The 12,675-nt window shown below is 36.4% G+C and overlaps 1 protein-coding gene across 1 annotated transcript; it reads right to left on the bottom strand.

The window, feature by feature from the left end:
* Nucleotides 1-4,482: 4,482 nt before the first annotated feature.
* Nucleotides 4,483-12,671, bottom strand: rab22a (RAB22A, member RAS oncogene family; the record flags this gene model as incomplete). The annotated part of the gene is made up of 6 exons (XM_016482565.1): nt 4,483-4,873; nt 5,332-5,441; nt 6,767-6,873; nt 7,377-7,448; nt 11,321-11,402; nt 12,658-12,671. Coding segments are annotated over 6 exons (489 nt in total), but the record flags the coding sequence as incomplete, so codon positions are not given.
* Between the last annotated feature and the right edge of the window lie 4 nt (nt 12,672-12,675).

Genomic DNA, 12,675 nt, shown 5'->3' with positions numbered 1-12,675 from the left:
TGTTTAAAAAGTAACTAAAAATTGTGAAATTCTTTTTATTATATTATATACTTATAGTATATCATATAGAATTATAATTATATTAATATAATTAAAACATATATAGTTATAATTATATTAATATAATTAAAACACACACAATAATAATAATAATAAGAGGATATTTGTAAAAAATAATTTGCCACTGCAAAAAAGTTTAAAGGTAACAAAATAATAATTATAATAATAATAATAATTCATTACATGTATATAGCGCTTTTCTAGGCACTCAAAGCGCTTTACATTGTCAGGGGGTATCTCCTCATCCACCACCAGTGTGCAGCATCCACCTGGATGATGCGACGGCAGCCATAGTGCACCAGAACGCCCACCACACACCAGCTTATTGGTGGAGAGGAGACAGAGTGATGAAGCCAATCAGTAGATGTGGGGATTGTAAGGAGGCCATGATGATCAGAGGCCAATGGGCAAATTTGGACAGGATGCCTAGGTCACACCTCTACTCTTTTCGAAAGACATCCTGGGAAATAGTGAAATATTTAAAAGAAGTCTTCATGTTATTTGTGAACTACTCAAAACATTTTGGTCATTGGATTTGGACTTGTATGTAGATTTGAGAATTTGTTTTTAGATTTTGCTTAATCATAATGTTAGATTTTCAACTTAGTGTTTTATGCATATGACCGGTGTCGTATGCATAACACACTAAATTGAAAATCTAAGTCTGTTCCTCAAAAGCAGTGAAGTAATCCAACGGAATATCTGGGAATCTAAGAATTAACATGAATGACATAATCCTCAGACAAGTTTCTAGATCACATTGTTGCATCAAGTTGAATTAGGTCAGTTCATTTATGCTCAGCTTGGCAGCTGAACACAAGCTCTTAGAGGGTCGTTTTACTTTCCTCAGCACAATTAAAAGTTCAGCAGTGACCCCCTGCCAAAGGAGACACATACCACAAGTGTCATATTTATATATATAGCCAGTTCAGGAGGAACTTTCACCACTCCAAACTGCAGGCAGACATTTTTTATTTTTAACTAGAATAATTAGTAACTTGTCCCAGGTCATATACAAACCAATAAACCTCAATGTGTATGTTGATTACATAACATAAAAAAAAAAATGAAAAATTTATTTTGTATACTTTTATTACTAATAAAGAGCTCAACATTTCCCTTTTGCACATTCACAAATGAACAAATAAAATGTTATTTTCAAGCCTTCTTTGCATGACAAAATAATAAAAGAGAAAAGCTAAATGGCAAAAACACTTAACGATTAGGTTAAATTACTTTTGTATATACTGATTTACAATGGTAAGTAGTGGTAAAGTATGACATTGCCTGAAAGACTGCATGTCAATTAATTTACACAATTCATCCAATGTGTGGTATATACAAGGATGTAAAGTACATAAGCAGAATTTCACAACTTTCTTAGGGCCAGCCCAAGACTGTTGCCATTGTTCTTCAACCTAAACACCACTGCAAATCACACCAAACGGCATATTATACTGTCTGACTCAAGTGCAGCATGTAGTTCCATTCAAAATCATTAATGCAAAGCCTGTGCTCCCTAGCAAGAGGACAAGCAATTCAGCAAGTCCTTTTCAATTGGCTAAGAAGTCAAGAACTTCAACCGGACTAAATGAGACGTTTGGTCTCACTGTGGATCACAGGCTTTGTACAAGACAAAAAAAGACAGCTACTCTACAACATTTAAAGCTAGTAATGCATTTCCATACATTGTAAAGGCCCTTCAGTAACTCATGACATTAGATGAGCTGTTTCCTTCTCCAATTAGTTTGACATGACAGAAAGAAAATAAAGTTTAAGATTCTGGTTTGAGTGAAAGACACTTTTACTTAGCAGTAAGGTAAATTAGTCATTGGAAGAATCAATTTGAATGTTTTTCTCTGTGTAAACATCAATAGTAACTGCGCAGGGCTGCAATTTTTCAAGCTATTTGAACTAGGGCAAAACACACATGGCAATTTTGAAAAAGTGCAATTTTTCCCCTAAGTATTGTTCCAAGTAATCCATTTAACATGCACTGTCTTCTAAAGGAAAATATTGTTGTGCTAAAATTCACGGATTAACTACAATTACTGTAATAAGTCTATAAATCTCTTTGCTATTATTACTGACAGCACGCATTTTGGAGGGGAAAAGTATTATTATTGCACTTGTGGATTCCTGAAAATAGCATGGCGCATTGGCATCACTGCATATAAAAATCACAGGATAAAGGACGGCAAATGAAACACAAGACTTTGACCATGCCCATAATATTCATTCTGATTCACTAAACACATTCTACGACTCCTAAATGCCAATATAATGTGTCAAAACCATATTTTAAAATTTTAAAACATATACCAAATTTTTAAAGTACCATCATAAGACAAACTACAGAAGCCACATACTAACTTCTAAAAATAACAGAGATGCTGTCACGTGTTATACTGATGTACATTTTAAGTACATTTGATCCTTAAAACTTTGCCATTGTGGGTATGCAGTTATGGAACCATAACATATTTATTCTATATTCACATATATGACAAAATTGTAAAAGTTAATGTTCAATTTTGGTTGAATAAACCTCAATGTAAAATCTACATGATGTATAGAAAAAGAGCCACTTAACCACATGGTCTTGAACGAATAGTGTGTACATTAATCCAAATCTTTTAAATTCTCAGATTGTCAAAAATAAGGTGTTTTTGGCAATTCTTAAGACTTTTTCTCTCAAATTAAGTGAATTTCTTCAACAAAACTGACAGAAAACATTTAGGCTCAAAAATTGAGTGACAGGGAAAAAAAAAAGATTTATTTCATTTGGGGACAATTCAAAGCAAAATATTTGGTATAGCGTAACTACTTTTTTATGTCTTGCTCTTAAACATCTGAACCAAGACTAGTTTCCAGATACGCTCCTTTTTTTATCCCTGTCCAGATAGTAAAAAGCATGTTGGATGTGCAGGCCAAATGTTTTTTAGTGAAAGAATGAGAAAGATGAAAAATGTTTATAAGACAATTAGGGCATTTGGCAAGACCTCACAAAATCACTCAATCCAGTAAAAAATGTCATAAAAAGGAACAGCAAGGGTTCGGAAGAGATCTGCCAACTAACACAAATGGTTAAAATGCAATTTCAGAAAGTATTCGGACATAATGCACACTTCACATAGTTCTGGACAAAAGCCTAAATCGCACCACTTCAATGGACAGAATTCCAGCATTTGGCTCCTTCCCACTAACATTACATTTCCGATATGGAAAACATGTGCACAGTTGGAAAAGTTATCAAATCTAACACTTTGAAACTGCTATTCCTGTCAACATTTTAGAAGACTGGCCAACTTTATCTCAAAAGTGTGAGGGCTGAATTTCTCTAACGCCACAATTATGCACTGTAAGCGGTAACAACGGTCAGACATTTACCAGCAAACATAAAAGTCCATTCTGCTTGTTAATCCAAGGATCTGTAGCTAAGAATCTGGCAACCCAGAATGTAGCTAATTGGAGCAAATACTGTGTTACTAGTTATCTCAACTTGCGAGCTGATTAAATATGCAGAAGGTTTTGTTGGAACTCACACATGCTGCCATCATCATCACTGACCTATTGAACTGCTACTACAAGATGCAACTCCTACTATATCACAAATTTTTTTTTTGGCACATTCTTCATATATAACTTATAAACTCATCTCAAAATAGGGCTGCTAGCCACTGACTTTAGTTTTATTTTTTCATATACAAAATATAGGAAAGACAGAAGTGCACACAGCCTCATGTCTGGTCCTGCGCAACAGAAATAACAACCATATCTTAATATTTATAATAGTAATTTTGTATTTGGGTAAATCTCACAAAAACATGACTCTGTCATTTTAACCTCAAAATCACAAGAAAAAAGGAGAGATAATGAGGTCTACTTTTAGGAGCATTCATATTTTTTATTTTTAAATTATTTTCAGGACAATTAAGCACTTTTACATACTGTATTTCTTTATTTATGATTAATGTAATACAGCTGTATTAATTACTGTTTTACAGTAAAAATAATTTTTAACTGTTACACAATGAAAAAAACATCTTAATAGTCCTAAGAATGGACATTACCTTCACTTTATGCAAAATATAATTTCATATTTTTTTCACTTGATTTGACTCAAATGAAACATGAATATGACAGCTTTCATGAGATTCACCCATTTATATATTTTTTATCATTCTTTTTTTAGCATATACATCAAAAATGTGCAAAAATAGTGAGACAAGAACGCTGTGTTGCTTGCATTTGGAGTGCTGAAAATCTTAAAATGTACAGACAACGGCTTCACTAGGAAACTTCACAGAGTTTTGCAGAGGTTTTTGCACAGAGATGAGAATGAACGAGAGAGAAAGAGAGCAGGACAGGACAGTATCTGATCTGTTAAGCAGGTGTTTCATTGCTGTCTGATTCTAGGTAGTGATCTAGAACAGAAATGGATCCCCAAAGACATTTGAACGGGGGCTGAAGAACAGGCAAGATAAGGTACAACGACTGTGTGAGGGCATTTTCATCTTTTCTCAATGAAGTGCATCAGGATTCAGACTATACATTTAATTTTTAACTGAACTTCTTTTTTGGCTCCAAAAGGAAGTTACGTAACTTCCCCTATGACATCACATTCTTCATCTGCAATTATCCTTGGTTACTAATTGAAAATAAAACAAGAGGCTGGAGAGGATCTGGCCAAATTGTTTACGACTGTGTCAACAGCAAGTGCGTTCCCTGGTCGACTCTGATGGCTGGCGACGAAGTTTGAAGCCCTTGACTGCAGACCCGCCATCCGTGTCTAAAACTGGGATTCTTTGACCTGTAAAGGAAATCAAATATAGATTATAATGAGCACTAAAAAACATGCATGAAAAAAAGCAAAAATGATTTGCTGTTTCAGTGCCAGCACAAAAGTGACAAGCACGGTGTCATGCACCCACAGGTTCCTCAATGGGGCAACTGCCAAGCTCCATGGTAAAAGATCTGTATCCACTGTAACCCATCCACTGCCCTGGGTCCAAGGGGCGAGAACAAGTATCCAACGAAGCACTATTCTCACCACCATCAGGATCAATTACAGATCATGCATTCATTATCATTTTAATAATAGATGGTGTTGCAATAAACTGTATTTATTAAAACTAAACCTGCTTGATTAAGAAGCTCAATCAAAGGAAGACAACATTTAAAATCAAAAGCTCTAAAATAAGTGATTCTGGATTTCTACAGCATTATTGATGACATAACGCACAGATGACTAGTTAGGATTTTACTCACTTATCTGAATAAAGGCCTCATTGATGTTAATGGCATTTTTGGCACTGGTTTCAACAAATATGGCATGAATGGAATCAGCATAGTCCTTGGCGTCCTTCTCTGACACCTCTCTGCATAACAAGAGGACAAAGCAGCAGAGCACTAATAAGTAATCAGATTCATGCATTAACAATTCGGACATGTTTAAAACTCTCAAATAGAGTGGCTTGTTATTGTTATTCTGGATATTTGGAACAACAAGGATTTAATATGTTAGCCAACATTTGTGGGAGATTATCTGAGTGAGCTGAACCTTGAAAAACTCATGTATTTGTTTTTGTGACAGTGGTGTATAACTAGCACACAACAGCATGTTGGAGGGAAACCATTGTGTGCTGGTGCTCTGTGCAACTGTCACCTGATCACAAGTGCTGATCAGATTGCACCCGTGCTACACGTATCAGGCCGGTCACACTGACAACAGATCAATTTTCCATTGACGCTTCGCCCTCTCTTAGATCAACTGCCCAGCTGGTGATGTTTTCTCTAAACATTGCGATTAACTCGATTTTTGATTTTTTGATTTTTTTGGTTTGTGCAAAAGTCCCTGCCACCTTGCCAGGGTGTTGTGGGTGGTTGCCAGGGCAAGATTGTGGTAACTAGGGTGTTGCTATGCGTTCGCTATGGTGTTCTGAATGGTTGTCTACTAGGCCTAAATATATGTTGGGTCCCTCCATGCAAGTTTATGGGATTTGTGCCCACAAAAAAGTTATGCTTTTACTTAATATAATTTTAAATAGTATTCAATTTCTAAGCTGGTGTAATGTTATCAGTAACTGTATTTCCATGATGACAGATTTTTTACATCTGGAGCGAACCTCTTAAAATAGGATCAAAAAAATTTAAAAAAACAATAAAATCAATGTTTAAAAGTGAAAGAAATGATGGCTGCGGATCACTGAGAACAGCACCAGTTGTGCCAGAAAACGGAATATCTAAGCTTTATGTGCCAGACAGAACAATTGCAAGAATTTTCCCTGATATTTATTGCCTGAATGACTTGCGGTGCGGATGCAAGCCATGATTCCTCAGATTCAATGTCTTGGTCTTTATGGTTTCAAAATGTAAAATACAACCGCACTGACAGCAGACTAACACTGCCAAAGAAAGCAATGGTGAACCAAGACACATCATTGGGCCTGTGGGAAGAGTGAAGCAATTTAAAGTGGAAAGATAAATTACAGACCGCTTAAGAGTGGATTTCTTTTTCATCACAAGTTATGGTAACGGTACGTTTGTGAACTTGTTTTCAATGAGTCGAGACAAGTTGACAGCAAATATGCGGGTCTTTTCCCGACGTCAAATTGAGTTGACAGCCACTGCGGGTGCATCCCTTCAAGCTGAATAGAGAGGACAGGATGTGGAGTCTTTTGTGGCAAGGAATGGTGGAATTCACCTGGCATCGGAGAGATCGCATTTGTTGCCAGCGATAGCCACCACTATGTTGGGTGGTCCGTGCTGGCGAAGCTCCTTCACCCAGTTCTTCAACGTCTGGAATGATTCCTGAGTGAAACACAAAGAGATTTTTAAGACAAGCAATGCTGCTACATCATAAGACTTTGAAGTCATTATCTACTGACCCTCATGTTACTCGAACCCTGTGTGATAACATTTCGTCCGTTGAACACAAAAGGAGTTACCTAGCAGACTGTCCAAGCTGCTCTTTTCCATTACTGAACATGAATGCTAACTAGGGGCTGTCAAGCTCCAAAAAACACCATGAAAGTAGTCATATGACTTGTGCATGATATATCAAGTCTTCTAAAGCCATATGATAGCTTTGTGTGGGGAACAGACTGATATTTAACCCACTATTCACTGAAAGCCTAACCTCAACCCATAACTCCTTTAGTGTTCCATGGAGAAAAAAAAAAGATCTTGCGTAGTTCGAGCGACATGAAGTTGAGTAGATGATGACAGAACTTTCATTTTTGGGTGAACTATCCCTTTAATGGCTTTACCAGCAGAAAGATTTGTGTTGTAATAATGAAGAAATATTTCTGTACCTCTTTAGTGATGTCATACACAATGATAGCCGCAGCAGAGCCCCTGTAGTACATGGGAGCCAGGGCACGAAACTAAGAGCGAAACAGATAACATGCAGATGTGAGAATAAAATGATGGCTTGTACTTAAAAAAAAAAAAAAGCAAGACTTAATCATCACTGATAACATCCCAACATCCCTTCTTAGGGGCCGAGTGGGTGATCTCAACCTGCGTATGCTTATTATCAGAGCTTTGAAAGAATTTGTTCGCTTTGGCGGAGGTCTCCTTCAAGTTTCACGCTGAATTAAATGGACAACTGAAACACAAACAAACGCGTGTTATTCCAACTTGTTCCGTTCAAACAGAACTCTAGGCGGTGGTTAGGGAAAACCACGATGAAAAACCCTAGACGTGAGCCACTGCTAAAACCAAAAGGAGAATTGTGTTTCAGACGGCCATGCCAAGGAGGCTTGAGTTGAGGAACTGTATGGAAAGGCGTATCAACACATGTGGGAGCCATCAGGGGAAAGATGAGCGTGACATGTTTGAAGAAGTTAGCGCTTAATCATTATAAAATAGCGTAGTTGGCTTGTTTGACCCGGTCATCAAAAATAGACCAAAAAAGGCTCTGATTAATAAAAACAAGCTGGATCCAATATGCCATTCATTTGAAAAAAAGAGCTAAAAGAGGGGAAAAGTGCATTAGAAAGTGAATGATTAAGAGAGAGACAGGGCAGGGAAAGTAGACATGGCAAGAAACCCTGGCAGGTTTTTTTTTTTTTTTTTACATACTTTCTTAAAGTTGGGGTATGTATCTTTTCAAAAATGCTTTAGAAAACTGAGTCGGGCCGAGTACCAAAACAAACTTGCAGCCAATCAGCAGTAAGGGGCGTGTCTACTCATGATGTGGAGGAGAGAGCGCTCAGTGCACAGGACGGACATTAGCCGAGCCGAGCGACGACAGAAAGATAGAGATGGCTGATAAAAAACAAAAGAGGAAAACATCTGCGGAACAAAAGAAGGCTTACGATAAGGCAAGAAGTATGACCCGCGTAAATTTCGGATCAGCTTTCCAGCGCTGGAGAGAACTCAAGGAGTGGAAGGCCTGCGATCGGACGCCAAGGTTGCTTTGTTTCTTCTTGATAGATAAGTAACACCGTATCTACACCGGTGCCGCATCAGCTAAAGTTTGTCTACACTGGACGCGATAAAGCGACCGTTGAAAATCATTTGAAATTTGTGTCAATGTCATAAATAGAACGCAGCAGCAGTTTTCTGTCGGGGATTTGTCGCGCTGCGCCGCTCGCGTCCGGTATAGACACGGTGTAACATTGGTTTTGCTTTGTTTCACAGAACTAATTGTTGCCTGGGTTGCGTACGTATGTGTGGGGCGGAGCTATCAAAATAGGGGCGAGACCCTTTTGGGGTAGGGGCGTGTTTGTTTTGGTGATTTGAAATATCAACATTGGCTACCAGAAATCACTTACCCCACCTTTAAGTTTAGGTGTGAGATAGTCTTAAAATTAAAAGTTGAAAAATTTTTTTTTAGCCAAATTTACAGTTTGGGCAAATTATTGAGAAAATTAACAGTTATAAGCTGCAAATTGGTGCACAGTAATATATTTGTGCTCATTAACAGAATGTTTTATGAATTGCTATTTTTCATCAATAAAAGTCAATAAAGCAATATGCATAAACATACATAATTTACAAATAATATCCAAAACCAATTGGAACCTAAACCTGTAGTTCTTAACTGGTTTTGCTGATCAATGCATCAGTACTAAGTGAGATCACTTAGGATAATATTTATTAATATCTATTCTACAGATTTATTTGACACCATGCAAAGTTTATTATTTAATTTATGAAAACGCTGTATAAATCCAATATAAATTGTCAGAAACTCTGCTTAATCCATCTTTTTCACCAATAAAATGAATAAATCAAGTTTGACTGACATGGTTTCTCACATTTATAGCTGTTTTTAGCAAAGTCCACTGCATAAGGAAGAGGAAATGCTTCAGTTTAGCTTTTGTCTAAAATTGCAGGATGTTTCCTCAGACATATCCCAGGATTCCAGACTGTGGTCCCTCTCCAACCCTACTCCTGCATTTTCTCTCATCCAACTTCAGTCACTACCTCTTCAAATTTCTCTTGCCATCAAGTCGATTTGTCAGTTTTAAAGACCTCATGAAATCGCTTTCCTAGCTATATGCAATTTTTCTTTTTGGCTATTTTCTTATGAAAATATGTTTTTGAAAAAAGTTTTTTTTAAAAGACGTCTCCTGTGCTCATAAAGGCTGCAACTATTTGACCAAAAATACAGTAAAAACAGTTACATTGTGAAATATTGTTACAATTTAAAACACCTGTTTTCTATTTCAATATATTTTGAAATGTAATTTATTCCTGTGATGCAAAGCTGAATTTTCAGCATCATTACTCCAGTCTTTAGTGTCACATGATCCTTCAGAAATCATTCTAATATACTGATTTACTGCTAAAAAAAATTCTTGATTTCTTATCACTGTTGAAAACAGTTGTGCTCCTTGCGTTTTTCCCATGATTATTCGATGAACAGAAAGTTCAATAAACAGCATTTATTTGATTTGTTTCAACAATGTAAAGTCTTTTCTGTCACTTTTGATCAATTTAATGCACCCACAAAACCACTAAAGCAGAAAGCAAAGAGTACAAAACAAGTCATGTTTCCACAATGCTGTTCTAAAAAGCACTGTGTCGGATAATTGTCTAATCAAGAGCTTGACAGCCAGTGAAAAGCCTGATCACAACTCCCACTGGAGTACAGGAATCTGTCTTCTCTTCACAAAGTCACAACAGAGCTTGAAGTTAGAAAAGAAAGAAGAAAGACACTAAGAGGGAGGAAGGGAGAGAGAGAGAGATTGTGGCTTTGATTGCTATTCTGAAACCGCTATCTCTGACATGGCCTAGCATTTCATCCCATCAGGCTCTGGAGCATCCCGAACAAAGCAAAGCAAAGAAAATCGGACCTCTTTAACCACTCAAAGGCCACGATGATAAACTTGCACCATATTTACCGGTGGGAATACATCAAATCGCTAAACAGGACCAGATGAGGGTAAAGAGGCTGGATAAGTCAGACTTTCCTATATTCTTTCATATGGAGAGGGATTCAAACATTCAAGACCATTACTACTATTTTGCATTTTTCTAATTTAATCAAAAAAATTTTTTTTTATAATATTACCATCAAAACAATTTGAGTGAAAACTGTGAAATAAGGTCATGTCTATCTTTTGTACAAAGGATTTAACATGTCAAGAAACACGATTTTGTTACATTTGACCTAGAAAATAGCACAAAATATTTATTTTTCAGTCGAATTCTGAACTTTTTCTGTGTTTTAAATTCATCACAATTCAAAAACTTTTTTCTATTTTCCTGCTTAACATGTAAAAGTCCCAGATTGTCAATATAGTTTCATAAAAAGAGAGAAGCTATTCCTTGTGGTATTCCTTGAGGTTCCACCTGGTATGATACTATTTTTTTTTCTAGCAGCTTGTGTGGGCCGCTTGGCATTCTAGATTTAGTATCACATAACATCACAGATCATATTGCAAACAGCCTCAAGATTGCCGTCAAATCATGAGCGGTGATAAACATCTCGAACTATGCGATGTCACCCCTACTCTTCAGCTGTCTTGCCTAACGTAGACTGTTTTGGGAGAGAAGAGCATAAAGATATAGAGCGTATAGAGATACACGAAGAAGACCATCCCCCTTCCAATGACATTAACCCCTCTCTCCCTCAAATACTTGCGTGCATACAAGAGAAGCGCATGCAATACTGCCCCCTGTCTGAACTATGAAGACATAGTTCTGCAAAAACAGAAGTGAAACAGAGTAAACATTGTATTTAATGTGGCTGTCAGCTTGTGTATGTGTCACCCCAGTGTGTGTAGTGATTGTTACTGCTTACCCTTTCTTGTCCTGCTGTGTCCCAGATGAGGAATTTGTGAAGCTCATTTTGGTACTGCAAAGTCTTTGTCATAAACGATGCTCTGAAAATAAAATTGGCACGATCAATAACAACATTAAGCATACAAATACAAATAGATCTGCATGGAATCTGAGACATCTGCTGATCTTGTTTATAAAAATTTGCCAGTAAGACTCTCAGCTTTGTTTATTACATTTACATATTTAAATCCAGACTGCCCCCCCCCCCACAATCTTACATACTTATAGACGTCTTTACAAGGTTTACAAGTGTTTTGCCAGGTGCAAATACACACACACAAAAAAAACACAAGACATGTAAGGCTCCATAATAAGGATTGCCTGTTGTTTGTCATTGCCTTACGTTCTTTACATTTGTTGTTTTGCCCCTGCAAGCTTAAAAACTAGGTTTTCTGTTATGTATTGAATGTAGCTGTAAATTATTATGAGAATGAATTTTGTATCTTGCAAGCATTGATTAGAATTGGTATACGAATAACCATATGCCAGTTTTTTTTCTAGCAAAAGTGTTCATGGGATCAGTTGTTGAATAGTAGATGCATAATTTACAGCTATTATTGCAAATTAAAAACCTTACAAACCTAATGCATTAATTTTAATACTTTTCTCTAGCAAACAAAGGTTTAATGAAAAATATAACACAAAGGTATTTTAAATTGTTTTAAATGTTAGTTATTTTAATATTTATTTTAATGTATTATTTTTTATCATTATTTTTTAGCAATATTATCATCTTTTGTTGGGCACAAATCTGAATGACTGGCCTGACTGGGACAGCAGAAAAGTCTTTATTGTTGAGCCCTGAAATGTGTGTCAATTGAATTCCCATTTAAGTAACTCAATTAAAAGGGGTCACAGTTTAAATCTTTAACACACTGTGATGCAACATGTATTATACAATCAATGCTGTATATTAAATCACTTACAAAGCAATGTGAACCTGTATTACATTCACACTTATTAGTACCAACATTGCAGCTAGTGTAACTAGTTCAAGATGCTGATTTACAGATTTTGTTTTCTTAAGATATTGAATCATTAATAATATTATTATTATTAAAACAAATAATCCATCAAGTTTTTTTTTCTTTTGATACAGTGCTTTCTGACACTAATCCTAAGGAAATTTCAACACACGAAGTATCAATTTTGTTTGCTTGCTTCCATTTCACTGCATGTCACCGCTTGCTGTGTTTGCTATGTGGCAATCCTTTAAAAACTGCACGTTAGAAATAAGAAAAACCTGCATTACAGTCTGCTTGACCTCACTGTGAGTGTGTTTTGCAGTAGGCTTACCCAATTGTGGGATTAATA

This window comes from Sinocyclocheilus anshuiensis, unplaced genomic scaffold (genome assembly GCF_001515605.1).
Source record: "Sinocyclocheilus anshuiensis isolate Anshui unplaced genomic scaffold, SAMN03320099.WGS_v1.1 scaffold822, whole genome shotgun sequence".
In the NCBI taxonomy this organism is placed as follows: Eukaryota; Metazoa; Chordata; class Actinopteri; order Cypriniformes; family Cyprinidae; genus Sinocyclocheilus; species Sinocyclocheilus anshuiensis.
The sequence above is the reverse complement of the archived record's forward strand: the minus strand, read 5'-3'. Positions and strand labels throughout refer to the sequence as shown.